The sequence below is a fragment of the Rhizomucor pusillus genome (assembly GCF_041956525.1).
Source record: "Rhizomucor pusillus strain CBS 183.67 unplaced genomic scaffold VTP01scaffold_5, whole genome shotgun sequence".
In the NCBI taxonomy this organism is placed as follows: Eukaryota; Fungi; Mucoromycota; class Mucoromycetes; order Mucorales; family Lichtheimiaceae; genus Rhizomucor; species Rhizomucor pusillus.
This window is the reverse complement of record NW_027192147.1, coordinates 1,612,818-1,630,446: the sequence shown is the minus strand read 5'-3', so window position 1 is coordinate 1,630,446 and position 17,629 is coordinate 1,612,818. Positions and strand designations below refer to the sequence as shown.

Genomic DNA, 17,629 nt, shown 5'->3' with positions numbered 1-17,629 from the left:
ATATCTTTGAATGACGGTGTTTGACAAATGTAATATTCGACGTTTCAGATCCAAAATCAATAGAATAATTAATTAATATAACAAGAACTATAAATTGTCTAGTAGTTTCGAGCCAGTTGCTGCTCAACATGCCAATAAGACCAACAACGGCGCAGTTATTAGTATGCATTGGTCTTGCTTTTCATTTTAAGACGCTCGTTGATCGCAAAGCAGTATTTCCATAGCTTCTATGATGTAACCATAGGGAAGAACCGGAAGTGCTCCTGCTGCTGCTACGTCTTCCAATACAAAACCAGCACAGAGCGGATGTTATCAACAAATTTGGAAATACTTTTCTTCTCACATCGCATCAGCTTGGATACATCGTGCATACATAGGGAGAATGTGCATTGATGACCTGAATCAACATGTCTGTTTGCAATGCAGCAGAAGCTGAGCCCGCGTGCCGGTTCACCTGTCATTGATCTCCTTGTTGGTTACTCGTCCGATGCGCCAAGTCCAAATAGTTTTTATTGCATAACTTCCATTCTGTGCATATACCGATGTCAAATAGCTTGAATAATGTTCTGGATATTATCTTTCTAAGCATCAATGAAAAAGGTGTCCAGTATTGATTTAAGTACATTGCAAAAGTCCAATGCGCACTGCCTGCGTCGCGAAAAATTGATGGCAGACTTGACAGCCTGCTGTCGTACATTTTCCCCGCACGTTCCTTTTGCCAAACTATGCTATCCCGGACGGGATTGCTGCTTGTCGGCATCATCTTCCATGTCGTCTACCTGTTTAGCATCTTTGACATTTACTTCAAATCTCCTCTTGTCCATGGCATGACGCCGCAGCTCAATCCTCTGCCGCCACCGGCAGATCGTCTCGTGCTGTTTGTAGGCAAGTGTGTTGCGACCAACTGGTCTTATACAACAAACATAATATTAACTCGAAATTACTCTCTCTCTCTCTTTCTAACACTTTTACAGCCGACGGTCTGCGAGCAGACAAGGTTTTTGAGCGACAAGGTCAGGAACGCGCCCCGTTCTTGCGCAAAGTTATGCGAGAACAGGGCAGTTGGGGTGTATCCCACACGCGTGTCCCGACTGAATCTCGTCCAGGGCACGTGGCTATCATTGCAGGGTTTTACGAGGACGTGAGCGCAGTGACAACCGGTAAGGCGCCGCTACATGTTGCTTAGCAACAATAACAGTCCATGTGCGAAAATTAATGCACTTGCTAGGTTGGACGATGAATCCGGTCAACTTCGACTCTGTCTTCAACCAGTCTCAGCACACTTGGTCATTCGGCTCGCCTGATATTTTGCCAATGTTCCAGCATGGAGCTAGTGATCCAAATCGTATAGAGACGTTCATGTATCCACCTGAATTTGAGGATTTTTCAGAAGGCAAGCCATTCATCCGTCATGCAGAGACATGCATCTTTGGCTAAAACATTTTAATATAGAGGCATCGCATTTGGATATTTGGGTATTTGACAAGGTTAAAGACCTTTTTGCGAGAGCAAAGGCCGATCAGGATCTGGATCGACGACTTCGACAGAAGAAAATCGTCTTCTTTTTACATCTGCTAGGACTGGATACCAATGGCCACGGATTCCGTCCGCATTCTAAGGAATATCACAACAATATCCGCCTGGTCGATCGTGGTATTAAGGAAATCACAGAGATCATAGACGAATTTTACGGTCACGACGGACGAACGAGTTATATCTTTACGGCAGATCATGGAATGAATAACAGAGGGGCCCACGGCGATGGCCATCCTGATAACACACGAACTCCATTGATTGCATGGGGAGCGGGTATACATCCACCCCGCTTTACTGGAATCGGCCACGATATCCTCACAATGGACTCGGATGTGAACGATCTCGAACGCAACGATGTGCTGCAAGCCGACATTGCACCGCTCATGTCTTCGCTTCTGGGAATACCGATCCCAGTAAACTCGGTAGGAGAACTTCCTACGAAATATCTTGGGGAATCAGATCAGTTCAAGGCCGAAGCATCGTTCGCCAATGCAAGAGAAATGCTGGCCCAAGTCCGCGTAAAACACGGTAGAGTATCCAGATTTGATTTTCTGGTTACTGTCAATTAATTGCTTTATATACTTTAAAGATGAAAAGGAGAAGAGCGAGGTTTTATTTAGACCTTTTGAACCGTTATCTGGTTCTAAAGATCCGGATGCTTACGTATCGAGTATACGACGAGAGATTGATGATGGAAACTTTGCAAAGGCTATGGAAATGTCGCAAGAACTTATGGAAATCTGCCTTTGTGGACTGCGATACTTTCAAACTTACGACTGGTTGTTCCTAAGAAGCGTGATCACGGCCGGATATCTCGGATGGTGTGTTTTCTGTCTCGAGTTTACGGTGCGAAATTTTGTCATTGTTGGTGAACCGGCATCAACCATATCCAAATCTGCCTTGTTGCTGGTAGGAATTAAAAAGGATCAGAACAACCACTGATGGCTAATCGATTGATACACAGATCGACACTGCTTCGGCTGCTGTGTTCGCAGTGCTTGCTGGGCTTATTTGGGCACAAAGTATGCCGGCCATGTACTACGCCTATGTGTTCTTCCCGGTCTACTTTTGGAACCAGGTTGTCCGCAACAAGCAGTCTTTGGTAGCAGGGTTTCAGCTCGCTGCAAGCCATGGCGCTGGAAAATTCGCGTTTTGGTTGCTTGCCATTATCATTGTGTTGGAAGCATTGGTACGTATCTTTTTTCCATGCTTGGAATGGACGCTCAGGGTAGCATACTGATATGGAGTATATAGGTCTACAGCTTTTTCCGTAGAGAGATTCTTTCAATATGCTTCGTTTTGGCGGCATTCTGGCCACTGACTTTGCCAAAACGGATGTTCAATGAGCATGCGCTTCTTCTTGGATTGTGGGTATGCTCTTGCTTATGTACGAGCATTTTTACTCTGCTGCCTGTAGAAAAGGGAGAAGATATCACCTTGGTGTAAGTTGTTTAGGCTGCTATGATTCATCTTGTATTTACTAACAAGGAAGATTAATTTTTATAGTGTTTGTGGCGGTCTCGCCGGGTTCGTCGCAGGAAGTACGGTGCTTCGCAAACTACAGTCTGCGAATCGCATCATTCGAACGACAGCAACCACCGTATACATTCAGGTAAGACTTCCCTCTGAGTGTGGCCTTACAATATGCTGATAACTGATCTGATTTCCTAATGATTTGCAGTTATTGGCCAATCTTGCGAGCGTTATCTTGGTATATTTTTCATCGCAGAGTCTCCAACGTCGAGAAGGTCTACCTGTCTTCAATCAAGTTGTCAGTTGGATAATCGTCGGTAAGCTTGTTAATATGCAAAGTTAGAAGATAAAAAGGCATTGCTAAGTGACTTTTGCAATGTTAGTTGGATCAACACTCTTCCCATTTATTTACCGCGGTCCCTCCTCCGAGGATTATCTTGCACGTTTACTGTCAATCTGCCTCGCTTTTGGACCGCTCATGACGTTACTTAGCATTTCATACGAGATGCTATTCTACGTATCGTTCTGTGCGACTATTCTATCGTGGCTGGAAATGGAGCGCGCCCTGTACGGCAATGCTTCCAGAAAGACTTCACGCTCACTTCAAGGCGGTGATATCCGGGCAGCGTTGCTGTTTATGTTCTTCATCAATGTGGCATTTTTTGGCACAGGCAATATTGCGTCCCTGAGCAGTTTCTCTCTGGCAAGCGTTTACCGTTTTGTCACCATATTCAACCCGTTCCTAATGGGCGCCCTGCTCATTGTAAAGATATTGATCCCGTTCTTTGCGGTTTCGGCGGTTCTCGGTGTCCTGAGCAGCAGTTTGGACCTTGCACCGTTCAGCATCTTCATGGTCGTCTTGAGCGTGACAGACATACAGACGATCAACTTTTTCTACTTTGTATCTGATTTTGGCAGCTGGTTGGAAATCGGCACCAGTATTAGCCATTTCTGCATTGCAGAGCTATTTATTACATTTACCATCATCTTATTCCTCCTCTCACGCCTTTTGGTTGGTCATCTAATCATCTCGACACCCGAAACTAAACAAAAATCATCCTAGCATGTATTTCATACAGAGACTAGTAGACAATATCAAGCAAACCAGTCCAATAAACTAGTACATAAAATGCTTAGCCAATAGATCAAAAGAAGAAAAGAGTCTTATTGCTTTTCGATTGCTGGCTTTTGACAAGTGAACACATAAATAGGTAAACGGGTATTATGTTCTTGAGCTTCCTCGCCGCTGGCACGTAGGAATTCTTCAAAATTGTCGTCATTTTCGAATTCTGGATGAGCCTTTATCAGCAGCGGCCGTAGTCCCCGGTATCCTTCGCAGAATGTAGCCCATCTAGCTTCACCGATGTGGTCTGGTTCTTTCAAGGCAGGCTTAAAAACTTGCTGCTGGATATTGGTTGCTCCTCCTCTCTCAAGGTATTCACCGAGCTTAGGAGCCAAGGTGAGCGAGATACCTCTTAACTGCGCGGTTTTGCCCACTGCAAGAACATTGATTGAATAAAAGTTTGTGGATGGGTCAACAGCTTTAGGTGTTCATCATCGACACTACTTACTGACTTTGAAAAGTTCTTGCATTCTCTTCCCATGGTTATTCTCCACGTCAATACTCCACTGCAGCGTGTTAGAAATCAATACACTTAGAAATAAACCGCTGTCGAGAGATTAGCACATACCTCGATCAATTCCAGCCATCCTCCAGGTTTCAATACGCGCAACAATTCGCTTATATCCTGGAAACAGAAAATTTGTAAAGAGCCTCTCCCAGGGTGGGGATCGATAATAGTTAGCTACCTTCACCCAGTCGTCGGCCCTGAATCCAGCGGTCAAGAGGCGCTGGTGCACAAAATCGAAATGGTTGTCAGGATAGGGTAGTCCGGTGAGGATATTGGCCACGTCAAAGTGACAATTTTGCGGTTTGACGGTTTGCGGAAACACCGCCGAGATATCGCAGCCATAGAATTGCGTCTTTGGGTATTCCCTGGACATCTCTAAAGACCAGGTGGCAGGTCCTGGAACGTAATCCATCAAGTCGATAATACATTCTACTACATTGTTACTCTGGACGCTTACCGCAACCAGCATCCAACACGGTGATGCCTTTGATGAGATCCTGCTCGATTGGCACGTGATAGTTACCGCCGAGGATAATTTTGAAGAACCAATGTTGCTGATGTATGCGATCATTTTCTATAGGAACAAACAGGAGGCATCGTCGTCAGACAGATTGGCAAATCATCCGTCTGCCTGTGCAATACCTTCGTCGTCGTTAGGCAGCATGTAAGCAACATCGGGCTGATTTACGTATCGTCTTCCCATATCAAAACGATGACTGCTGCTTCCGTTGCTAAGTTGCTGCTTGCTAGCACTATTCTCGGACGACGCAGCAGTCTGCTGAGGAGCATTTACAGCTATACGATCATCCTGCCCGACCGACAGCCTGTTCGTCTGTGGTTCGCAAAAGGAGACAATTGAACCCATGGGAGATGTAGGCAGCAGCGAAAGGAGAGGACGAAAGATAAAAAGTAAAAGAATGTTTGGATTCTTCAAGATTAATATTGTGGTACAATGCGTTTAGTTTGTTGCCCAATCAGCAAGAGCAAAAACCCAATAGGTAGCTCCTGGTTACCACAGAGAGTTACGCAAGACAGATAACTACCTGGAACGATGAGGAGCTTGTAGTACTCGCACTATAACTTTATCTCTTTTCTTGCGACAGACTCTATAACGCCCGAGAGAGTAAAAATAACGCACGTTCCTGAATTGACGCTTTGGAAAGAATTATAGTTTTTACATCGTTGACTACATACGAGCGCATCGGCTTTTACCGCCGAAACAGTCTGTGCAACATTCCAGGACCTGTGCACTGTCACCGCTCTCTTTCTAAATAAGGATATACAAACGAACATGTCGAGAATCGTTAAGAACATACAAGTAAATCATCCTTTTAAAGTACTGAATCAAGGTATATAGTATAGATATATGGATACGAGAACATACATACATTTTATATCCATGAAAAATATGAAAGAAGAAGGATAGAATAAATATTCTACAATACATAACGGAAATCGGGATGTCTGTCACCAGCGAGCTCGACACCACCGTACTTGAAAATCTCTGCTTCCTTCTGCTCCTGACTCATTCTGTCCCGTCGCTTGTTCTCACGGCTTAGGACGAAGCGCAGGACAAGGTCGGCAATGGTCTGTGCGCCCAGGCAACAGAATGCAATCGTGTTACCGCCGAAATAGTTTGGTGGATCGAAATAGATCTGACCGCCAATGGCGCCACCGATTGTACCAACAGCTGCAATGGCTGCCACAGCGATGGCACGACGTGTAAGGCCAGCACTGCAAGGAAATGTAATGTGAGTCTTACCAGCGAGGGACAGATACTCTTCCTGGACTTACAAGTTGTTGTTGAACCATGCGACTTTGACGGGAACATTCGCATACTACACATGGGGCGGAAAAGGGGTAAATTTAGCCTCACTGCATATTATGCAAGGATACGTCAGAAACTTTATACATACCACAGCCGTAGTGGCAACACAGGCAGCAAAGTATTGGACGCCGACTTGTTCCTTTGGAACAAACATGAGCATCAAGAAACCGGCCATGCCAATGATGTTGATAACAACTAAATGGTAGCATCGGTCGAACAGCTTATCGGAGGTCCAGCCTGCAACGTTTGTAAATATGAATGCAGCAACGTAAGGAGGAGTCGTTAATGCTTGAGATGCAGCAGTTGACCAGCTGCCCATTCCCTTGATAATTGAAGGTAAGAAGAGGGTAACGCCCTGCAAAGCACTTGTGCCGGTGATGTAGATGAGCATGTAAGTATATGTCTTGTAGTCTGTAAATACTGAGATGACTTGTGGCCAAGACCAGCTGTGGTCGTTGGCTGCACCCTGATCTATTTTAATCTTGCATATCAATATCTGCAGAATGGCAGCTGATAAATTATACCAGAAGCGTTTACCTTTCGCAAGTCGGCGGATCTCGATCTCTCGCTCTTCGTCGGTCAAAAACTTTGCAGTTTCAGGAGTGTTTGGAAGGTACCATGCAGCAACAAGCGCCAGAAGAACAGATGGAATGCCTTCAATGATGAAAAGCCTACAAAAGTTCACGATAAGTCGACTTAGCAGAAAAAATGTAGCTATATGAGTTGTCTTTCATACCATTGCCACGTGTTGAGTCTGTCAGTTGGGATTTGAGTAATACCATAGGCGATAAGGCCTCCAAACGCGCCGGCTAGCGAACCACATGACCAAAAGTAACTGACACGGAGACCGTATTCTTTACGGGTGTACCAGGTGGACAAGTAGTATCTTTGAGTAAGGTTAGAGTTTGCGAAGCACGTAATCGTTCAGTGATGAAATGCTTACAAAACACCGGGGAAGAAGCCTGCTTCCAAAATACCTAGTACCAATCGGTCAATAAGCAGGCCTGGGAAGCTTGTAACTGCGGCCATGCACATGGCAGCAACGCCCCATGCACTAGATTACAGCATGTTAGTAATCAAGATGCAGGATACCAAGTTTTCCCGTCTTCTCCCTTGCATCCTACTTACAATGTGATGAATGCTAGCCAGTATGACGCACGCCAGCGGCGCAGGATGATATTGGCAGGGATATCAAACAGAATGTATCCAAAGTAAAACACAGACAGGCACCACTGGTATTGGAAAGTAGTCGTGTTTGTGTCTTCTATCAGACCACCAAGTTTGGCGTTACCAATATTTGAACTAACAACAGAGTCAGTAAAATCTTTGATCCCGCTACTATTATTACGACTTTGTACGCACCGGTCAAGGTACGCCATTAGATACAGCGCGCAAAGTACAGGTAGCAACCGTAAATCAAGTTTCCGTAGTAGCTTCTTCAACATTTCAGGTGCAACTACGATCTTTTCCTCCTCCACAGCAATGACTTCATCCACATGCTGGATCGATTCCTTGTCATTGGAGGGGTTGCTCCCACTATTCTGTATCTTGTCTGATGAAGACATTCTGCAATAAAAACGGTATGGAGAATGGAAAGATGAAAAAGTAGAAGTAGGAGAAAAGGGGATGGTGGTTTTTATATGAATTTTTGGCGTGCTTCACACGCACGCAAACACATACATACATACACACACACACACACCACACGCAGATGCGAGTCAAAACTTTGTAAAAAGTGCATCCCCCGAAATAGGATCACGCGTGGCAGAGAGAGAGGGATCCTCTGGGAAATACGACTGAAAAGGTAATTTTAGACTCGGGTGAACGAATTCTTCTCATGGATCACTAAAACTGTGGATTGTATCACCTTGCGACCACAAACTGACAGCAAGTCCGAGTACATGATTCGATGCAGCAACGATCTGACGTCAAAGTATTAGCAGTTATACACTAAATTCAAAATCTGCCAAACTGTGCCAAGCAGCAACACAATGTAACCAATCAGGGGGCTGTGCATTTGCTGTGGTTGTTATCAAGCCATTGTCGGTCTCCGACGATTGATACGATGAACCTGAAACCAGTTGTTAGTATGCGTCACCTTTATTCAGCCCACCAATGCTCGCTGTATCACGGGGAATTTTGGTTTGTACGTGTGAATCAGGTTGCAAGATTTAGGTTGTATATTCGCCTTTTATGGAAGTATGGCGCGGGAAAATTATCTGCAGAATCTGTATGACTTTGCCCTGTGCGTCTTCTTCATTCCTCGCTCCACCCCCTCCCGCGTTTTCCTCCCGCCGTCAAAGAAAAGAAGGGATCTGTCTAAAATGCTATACGATGCGTGCACCGCAGCATACTACTATTTGATACTACGTCGTGATTGACTCTATATTTGCTCTGTGCATCTTAAAGGATCGTACGAGAATATCATATGTTTATCTTGATTCACGATCTTACTGAGTAAGGCTCCTCAAAATGGAATCAAAAGTATGGAACCGAATTCCACAACCAATGCTCTGAATATTATTCAAACAGTTTTAAAACTGATTTTCTGTCGTATATTCGTTTGAAACTGCATTGTGATCTGCTGTAAATATTACTGTCTGGAGGTTTTCGATGGAGAAGTTTCATGCAAACTCCTTCAGTGTCTAAAGGCCTTTAAAGATAAATAATAAAAACATTTCTCATATGAGCGTCCAAGTTTCTGGAAACTAGGTAACATCGAACAGCCGTCTTACAGTGGACATTGTAAGTAATGTTTTTTGAGATGTAGGGTACAGATATAATCTCCGTGACTTACTGTGGGGGGCGGGAATCTTTGGGGGGAAGGGAGCCCTATACAAATTTGGTGGGTTCACCTTGTAGCCCGACCTTTCCCCTTTCGTTTTTCTGAAGATATCTTTCAAAAGTCATGGATTCCAGCAAGTGGGATATTGTCGTTGTAGGAGGTGGCAATGCTGGATTCTCAGCTGCTATCTCTGCCAAGCAAGCTGGTGCAAAGCGTGTCTTACTTATCGAAAAGTCTACCAAAGACGCTTATCCTGGTGGCAACAGCTTCTTCACTGCGGGTGCTTTTCGGACCGTCTTCTATGGACTACATGACCTCATGCCTATCCTTCACAACGTGGATGCTGAGACTGCCAAACTAATCGATATGGACCCTTACACTCCCGAGCAGTTCACAAATGACTTGATGCGTGTGACAGGCGGTCGCGCAGACCCGGAGCTTGCCAAGGTGCTCGTGGGTGAAAGCCGTCAAGTTATTGACTGGCTTAGCAAAGTTGGTATCAAGTTCAGACTTTCGTTCAATCGCCAGGCCTACAAAGTGAACGGACGCTTCAAGTTCTGGGGCGGTATGGTCCTCAGCGTCGTTGATGGAGGCAAAGGCATGATCCAACAATATGAAGAATCTGCTGCTCGACACGGCGTGGTCGTCCAGTACGGCACAAGTATGACTGGGCTTGTTACTGACAGCCAAAGCACACGCGTCTCTGGTGTCAAGGTCCTCACCGCAGACGGTGTAAACAAGACAATCCGAGCTGGCGCGGTGATATTAACCTGTGGTGGATTTGAATCCAGCTCTGCTTTGCGAGCACAGTATCTCGGCCCAAACTGGGATCTCGCCCACGTCCGTGGAACGCCTTTCAACACTGGCGACGGTTTACTGATTGCTCAGCGAGACTGCAACGCTCTTGCAGCGGGTGGCTACAGCTCCTGTCACGCTACCTGCTGGGATGCTAACACCGACCCCAACAAGGGCGACGTGCATCTGACTAACCAGTTTACAAAGAGCGGCTATCCTTTGGGTATCATGGTCAATCGAGACGGCAACCGTTTCGTGGACGAAGGCATGGACTTCCGCAACTACACTTATGCATTCTTTGGCAAGGAGGTTCTCAAGCAGCCTGGAGGCGTCGCGTTCCAGATCTGGGACTCCAAAGCCTTATCCTGGCTTCGTGAGGAAGAATACAGCGACGATGTTGTGGAGAAGATTACTGCGAATACCATCGAGGAACTCGCGGAAAAGTTGGCTACACCAAAGAAGGGTTCTTGGAAAGCAACGCTGGCAAATAAAGAACAGTTTATCAAGACTATCCAAGAATACAACGAGGCTGTCAGATTGCATCGTAAAGAAAATCCAAACTGCAAATGGGATCCAGCTATTAAGGATGGTCTCTCCACTCAATCTTCTGCCAAGCGATTGGCTCTGCCCAAGTCCAACTGGGCATTGACAATTGATCAGGGACCTTTCGTGGCTGTTAAGATTACCACAGGTAACATACACCCCACACATACATCTTTTCCATTTCACACACGATATCCTGATATCATCAATATTTATAGGCATCACATTCACGTTTGGTGGATTAGCTGTTGATCCGAAAACCGCAGCAGTTCTCAACGGCCAACGCCAACCGATTGAGAACTTGTACGCTGCGGGTGAGATCGTGGGTGGTTTGTTCTACGATAATTATCCGGGTGGAAGGTGAGCATATTTCTATGAGTTCTGTTGGACAATGCTAACAGATGCATTCAATCCAACGCAGCGGTCTCATGATGGGAGCCATCTTGGGCAAGAAAGCCGGTATCTCGGCTGCAAGGAAGCAAGCTGCGAAACTCTAAATTCCCCATATACTGAGCTAGACCCTTTACCCCTTTTTCCAAAGAACTTTTCCATTGTTAGAAAATAATGTAATAATAAGGTTTCTTTAACCGAGGATCGTGTTTGCTATTGCGGGGTATTCGTGTTACAGGGCCATCAAAAATGCAGGTAACGGCCCCTCTTGTAGACTCCATATTTTCGCCATTTATGGGAAATTGTGTAGTACACATTAGTTACTCGTCAACCTTTTCCATCAAAGAAATCGGGGTCCTTCTCCACAATCTGAACATCTCTTCTGCTTTCATTACAACGCTGAAGTTTCTCGTCGTTCGGTTTCCCATGGGCACAAGCGTCGAAGGTGCTACTGAATTACGTTGTTTCAATCGGCTAGGCCCGAGGTGTATTCTTCTCACAAAGGTTCAGGCGTCTCCAAATATACACATCGAATGTCAAGAAAAATTGGCGGCGGCAGGGATTGGTTCAAGCAATACAAATTTACAATGTATTAAGTCAATGCAGACATTTATGCAGTAATTGCCTTCTTGCTCTGAGCAACAGCGGATCGGACGGCGAAACGACGCTGATTGGGCAAATCGTTATTACTCAATCCTTTTCCTTAACAAATGTTTCTCTTCTGCTTACCTGAGCCTTCAACTTTCTGACCTTGAAGCGATCGAAATCGGTCAATTGGGCACGAGTTTCGCGGGTCTTAAGCTTTTGAGCCCAAGCAGTCTTGTTCCACTTGGCTTCAATTTCAGCCTTCTCGAACGCTTGCTTGGTGAACTTGGCACCAGCGTTGCGGGGAAGGCCCTCAATAACAAGACCGGTAAGGATCATGTTCTTGAAGGTAACGGCACCGCGGAAGTTGGCAAGGGGAGCGTCAACGATAGCCTGCATGAATTTTCATGTTCGATATTAATATCATCTCGTTTTTCTGTCCTGACTGCTGCGCGCATTTGTCGACTTACACGGCTATGATCAACGATATCGACGATAACAGCGAGCTGGTTTACGAGTTGATTGCCGTGGGGACCGTTGCCAAGGAGAACAACGCGACCAACTTCGACCTGACGCTTGAAGGATCCTTGCTACAGTCGTCATTAATTAGATCAGTCGGCTAATTCGCAATATCATTCCCTCTCTCCCCCTCTATCCCGCTCTCTCTTAATCCTTTTGTTTAAAATCGCACACTGCGTTGAATGCTCAATTCGAATCATCAAATGTAACGGTTGCTCCGCACAAAAATCCATCCGTGGCTATTCCATTCGTCATCCATCATCCATCCATCGGTTTCTGGATCGTTCATCGCTCTATCGTTCCTCCATGCCCATTTTGTCCATCTTGGCATCGCTGCTTATACATACCACCATGTTGGCAATTAGAAAGAGGGGGTTCTTTTTTTGGCAGTTCGCATCTAATAATGGAGGCCGGAGTTTTGATCAAGCATGAAACGGAGCAGCCGCCCAATGCAATGCCGAAAAGTTGAAAGCATAGGTACGTTGCAGCAGTAGCTTCCTGAGGAACGGAAAGCTATCTAAGTGAGACATTTACATGATGATATTTGTGCCTTTACGATTGTAAGGGTAACAGTAAACTATTGTTGTTTCATTGTCGGATACGCGCGCTCTTTTCACGATTTACTGATCTCCCGACCAAAATTGCTCGATAGGATTGAGCTCAGGTGCATATGATGGACGATAGGCACAGCCATATCCCCGAGACTCAATCTGTTTGGAAATATCGTCAGACATATGGATACGTGGCATTATCCATTACAGAGTATTGCATGTTTACAGACAGTTTGCGGTTTGGAGCATCAATTTTGCATCGCACTGGAATCAAATTTGGACCTTTGGAAAGAAATTAATAAACATTCGTCTCGAATTAGAGTCCAAGTACACTTGCCATCTTGAGCTTAAACTTGCAACAGTGCGGTGCCAGCGCTCCAAATAACGCAAAATATCTCTCAATGAGTAAAGTTTCGATATCGGAAACTTGGATCACGGCTTACCGACATACTAAGCAAATACTAATTATTAGTATACTTGAGGCGGGGTTTGCAAGTAAATAGAACATGCCGTAAAAATGTAAACCCTACTGGGTCCGGCATTCGTAGCCGTGATCTGTTGCTTAGGCCAGACAAACTGGCCAGGGCGACCATTGCCCGACCAGATAGATGTAGCTATGTGGAACATATTTTTGCAGGCGTTCGTGTCTCTATTCCATAATATGCCACAGTTCTTGCATACTTGCAAACTATGGCGACGCACGCCGTCTGCAGTAATGACATTTTTCAAGCTCCTCCCTTGGCAATTATGGCAAATCTGATGTATTAGCATGGCGTTAGAAGATGTTTGAGAGGGATTTTGCAGTTGTCAGTTACCTGCGACGTTAAGTATTCATCAATAATTACGACCACCAGTTCTCCGCGAGCTTCTCGTCGCTTCAACATGCGGTAAAGCACACCAACGAGACCAGGCCGATGACCCTTCATTGGGACATTATCTTTGCCGAACATTCCATTGCCAAATATCACCAACGGCAACTTCCCTTCAGAGTTTGGAGTGAACTTCGCTTTTGCCCATTTCTTCTGTTTCATATCAGGCTTATTCTTGTCTTCTTCTAGAGTCGATCTCACTGCAGATTCATTTTGGATGGGCAATCTGGAAGTCCGCGCTGGAAACTAGCCATTTGTTTTGAAATATTGGTACGACTTATTACCTTATTCCTGTAAGATTCCTCCGTTTCCGTTTAAATAGCTTTCTCCTTCGTTTTCGCTTTTTCCGTTCTCGACGGTTTCTCCTCCTGTGTTTTCTCTTCGCAGAGTTGTATTTCTTTCCTCCATTAACGATGACATTCACTAGTTCTTCTTGTGCCCTTTGTTTGCCTTGATATGCTCTGAATCTTCTCTCTGCGTTATTGTCGAAGCAATAGAATGTGAATAGCGTTTCCAAGTGTAAGAAAAGGTACCACACGTATTCACTGTATCGTGTAATGTCTGCAGTCTTTGCACTTGGAAAATTGGATTCTATCTCTTCAATGCCATTTCGGTTTCTGGCCTTCTTGAGGTTTTCGTTCCTTTTCGGCGATCCTGTCCATTGATAATACTCCCTCGTATACGAACGTCGAATTTCATGTTCTGTGTTTTGAGCACCATATGCAGCTTGGAAAATATCCCGTCTCCCGGTATCCAGAGCGCAGGGCATGAAATAGTTTTCGATTTCTTCTTCTTTGAAATCTGAAAGTTCTAATTCCATCCCGGGACTTTTTGCAGGTCTTGCGAAATGTAATGACAACTGGAAGCCATTGGTTGTGACCATGTTGGTAAACATGCATTCTTCGCTGCTAAACAACGCATAAGAAATTATAAATCACTATTACACTAAAATCCACTTACTTGAAAAATCGATACAGATTGAAATCAAGCACAGTCTTGAACGTATTGGTTTTTTGTTGATGTGTTACGGAGGTTCCCAAATGAAAAATTGTTGCCAAAGTTGCTGCATCGATGTCCACAAACCGCCAATGCAATGATGGTTGTGGCGTCAGAGCAAATAATTTTGGCGAAGTCTTGCAGGTCTTCTCGTTTCCCTGCTCGTGCTCCAGTGTATACTGCGATAGTATAAAACGCAACGCAGGAATGAACCTTCCAGGATTTGCCGCCATTTCAGTTATTGTGTATGGTTCAGGAATATAGTCTTTTAGCGAGATTTGTATGGTATGTATCGCTAAGATAATGTCGAGATCACAGTCTTCTTGTAGCTCCTCCGGTATTGTGGGATTGCCTCCGGCAAGGTCTTCGTAAATACACTCGTTAGCTAATTTACGTGCAAGATTGTTCGATATATTCTTTACAGGTTAACAGTTAACATAGATGCTAATCATGAGACACAACACTTATGTAGCTTTACTGGTATAAGTCTTTGGAGCTTGAATATGACGAATTTTTCCACTCTGTCCTGGAAGTGTTCGACGATCATATTGCTATACGTAGTTTGGAGCGTTTGGCAAGCCCGAGCAAGCGGATTCGCGTATCCTCGAATGCTTGCTTGCGTAAAGATTGCCGAAGGATATTGCGTTTTGAAGCGATCCCAATAGTCGCGGATGTCATCAGGCATCTTGTCATTGGTGTTTGTTATTTCCATATCCATCACGAGCTGCGATACGGAATAGAAAAATGTCTGTGAAAAGACATAGGCCGGAATTGCATTGTGCGCGTGCTCCACAATGTAAAAATTAACAAAGACCATCACTTGAACAATGACATTCCGTATGAAAGATGACAGTTACTGGATTCCCTGCTGTAGCTGTTCTTGATAATCTTCTTTAACAATTCCTGACAGGGATACGGTGCGAGTATAACGCTCGAAATTCCTTCCAAATCGTGATACGAGGATCTCCTCCAAAGTTTGGATATGGTAAGGACAATTCTTTGATGTAGATCTTGAATGACTAGTGGAACCGCATCTGGGACAGGGTTTTGTATTTTCATTTGCATTGGTCCCTTCCCTTCTGTATCCTGCCCTTTTTCTTTCTTTGGCTTTCTTCTTCATTTTCTGTATCTGTTTGTTCCCTTTTCTTGCCAACTAGCACATCGTTGATTCGAGGTATGACTGATCGTGCCGTAAACGTGCTCACCTTTGCCACTTTCGGTATAAAGCTTGCACTTTCTATTGGTCTTCATCTTGTGGCCTTTTACGCCACAGTGGTTGCAAATAATTGTGGGTGAAATATATCAGTAAAAGTTTGCCTTGTGCCCCTTTGGACTCTGCTCACACCTACCTTCTGCGGCTTCTGTCAACTCCTTCTTTCTTGCCTTTTGAAAGCTAAGAGCAGTAATGGATGATAGATAGGTATGCTTAGCGAGACTAGGAGAGCAGAAAACAGTTCAATGAAAGATTAAATCGTGGTATTTTGCAGTTCTTCCATCTTGCGTAAAGAAAAACAGAAAACAGGAAAGAAGAGGAAAGAAAGGGAAAGAAGAAGAAAGAAGAGGAAAACGAGTCATAGATGACGCGGGCCCGTAACTGACAATTCTTTTTTTTCTTCAATGGTTTCAGCTCCTTGCGGGGCACAAGACAACATTAAACGAATATGATGGTATTAATGCGCTTTAGGGATTTGTGAAGGATTGACATGAGTACGCCTTCATACCTTTCCATGTTCCAATTTATGAGTCTTCAGATCCAGGTTTGCAGCCAAGAAGGTTGACATTGCGACACATAAACTTCATAATAGTCTGCATAATGGGACTCACACTTTGCGCTCTCTCTGAGTTCCGTTGTTTACGCTTGATGCCTTCAAGTTACGATAAGAACTCAGGATAGAAAGTCGTTCTACTAGAGTAGTATGTAGAGTTGTACTGTTGATTAGCTAGGAGTAAAGGCATCAAAATGAGCAGTATATTGATGTACCGAGTTTTCAATCCTCTCAAGTTACTCCCTTGTTTTGACAGATATTGTCTTATTTGTTGTGTACACGATTACATATTCTGTCAGACATACGGAAGACAGTGAGTGATATATATGCGGGTACGCTTGAGGAAGGAACGGATAAGAGGCACAGTAATATGCAGCAAACCGCTTTCGGATGCTTATCAGCAAATCCGGACTGGTCGATTTCTATCCGCCAGCACGTTTTGGGATAATCTTTCAAGTTGCACACATCTATACTTGTTAATCTGATGGTTGTAGTTTACAACAGAAATTTGAATTGATGAACAAGATAGCTTAGAGGCGGATTGATATCGAGATAGCATGACAGAGGATCGAAACAAGGCTTGATGAGTCACTAGCCAGCACGGTTGGAAAGCAAACAACTTGTCGGTCACGTTTTCTGTGCATCATTAAGGTGGGACGATTATTATTATTCTTTTTCCTTTTTCATTCGAGAGCATATTCAAAGTGTGTTTGGTTGCTGACCAGAATATAAACGATTATGAAAGGCAGAACGACAAAAAACTCAACTCAGAGTTAAGCGAATAAATGTGGAATGTTGCTACGGTTACGACTTACCGTTAGTTCAGCAGGTTTTCGAAAAACGTAGATCGCTATCTTTTTGCGCTTGCCAAATAGCTAAGATAATGCAAAATCCAAGATGTGTCTCTGGTCAAATTATCTAAATATCCTGCCAAGGGATCATTAGAGGATGGTTCATATCATCGGCAGCATGAACGCCTTAATCGATGGTACATATTCAGCAAGGAAGGATGGATCTCGTGATCCCAATCTCAAATTGGCTTTCTTGGGGCAAAAGGCTTTCTTCCATAACTATTTATGCAGTTAGCGAGATTTCTCGGTTTCCATTTTGCTGTCTTATACATTGTAAGGCAGAGGAATGGAGTGATTATAAAAAGATCGGCCTCGTCCCATCGTTCATTTCGATGACATTGTCTGTCCAAAACACAACGAAGCAATATCCATAAATCTTCTCTGATTTTCAGATTAAAAAACCTGTAGTGGCGCTTGTTAAGTCCGCATAAATAGTGGTCTGTGCAGAGTTGCGCAGCATCCTTCTCTTTCTCCTTCTCTTTCTTTTTCTCTTTGCAGTTTATTTTGTACC

At 44.3% G+C, this 17,629-nt stretch overlaps 5 protein-coding genes across 5 annotated transcripts; 2 read left to right on the top strand and 3 right to left on the bottom strand.

Moving 5' to 3' along the window:
* Positions 1–725: 725 nt before the first annotated feature.
* Positions 726–4,072, top strand: VTP01DRAFT_8811 (uncharacterized protein; the record flags this gene model as incomplete). The annotated part of the gene is made up of 10 exons (XM_069387974.1): positions 726–885; positions 975–1,160; positions 1,229–1,393; positions 1,453–2,064; positions 2,126–2,445; positions 2,501–2,725; positions 2,791–2,978; positions 3,043–3,148; positions 3,218–3,326; positions 3,393–4,072. 10 exons carry the CDS (start codon positions 726–728, stop codon positions 4,070–4,072), a joined length of 2,751 nt encoding a protein of 916 aa, XP_069241689.1.
* Positions 4,073–4,173: 101 nt separating this feature from the next.
* VTP01DRAFT_8810 (uncharacterized protein) lies at positions 4,174–5,505 on the bottom strand (the record flags this gene model as incomplete). Its single annotated transcript, XM_069387973.1, has 6 exons — positions 4,174–4,505; positions 4,581–4,638; positions 4,701–4,757; positions 4,819–5,036; positions 5,098–5,214; positions 5,283–5,505. 6 exons carry the CDS (start codon positions 5,503–5,505, stop codon positions 4,174–4,176), a joined length of 1,005 nt encoding a protein of 334 aa, XP_069241688.1.
* Positions 5,506–6,076: 571 nt separating this feature from the next.
* Positions 6,077–8,033, bottom strand: VTP01DRAFT_8809 (uncharacterized protein; the record flags this gene model as incomplete). Its single annotated transcript, XM_069387971.1, has 8 exons — positions 6,077–6,374; positions 6,435–6,478; positions 6,557–6,939; positions 7,006–7,139; positions 7,205–7,354; positions 7,412–7,522; positions 7,597–7,770; positions 7,831–8,033. 8 exons carry the CDS (start codon positions 8,031–8,033, stop codon positions 6,077–6,079), a joined length of 1,497 nt encoding a protein of 498 aa, XP_069241687.1.
* Positions 8,034–9,376: 1,343 nt separating this feature from the next.
* VTP01DRAFT_8808 (uncharacterized protein) lies at positions 9,377–11,088 on the top strand (the record flags this gene model as incomplete). The annotated part of the gene is made up of 3 exons (XM_069387970.1): positions 9,377–10,739; positions 10,810–10,951; positions 11,013–11,088. The coding sequence occupies 3 exons, from the start codon at positions 9,377–9,379 to the stop codon at positions 11,086–11,088; spliced, it is 1,581 nt and encodes a 526-aa protein (XP_069241686.1).
* Positions 11,089–11,591: 503 nt separating this feature from the next.
* Positions 11,592–15,219, bottom strand: VTP01DRAFT_8807 (60S ribosomal eL14 domain-containing protein; the record flags this gene model as incomplete). Its single annotated transcript, XM_069387969.1, has 10 exons — positions 11,592–11,648; positions 11,711–11,959; positions 12,037–12,156; positions 12,620–12,635; positions 12,710–12,795; positions 13,162–13,392; positions 13,452–13,731; positions 13,790–14,413; positions 14,466–14,886; positions 14,964–15,219. 10 exons carry the CDS (start codon positions 15,217–15,219, stop codon positions 11,592–11,594), a joined length of 2,340 nt encoding a protein of 779 aa, XP_069241685.1.
* Positions 15,220–17,629: the final 2,410 nt, after the last annotated feature.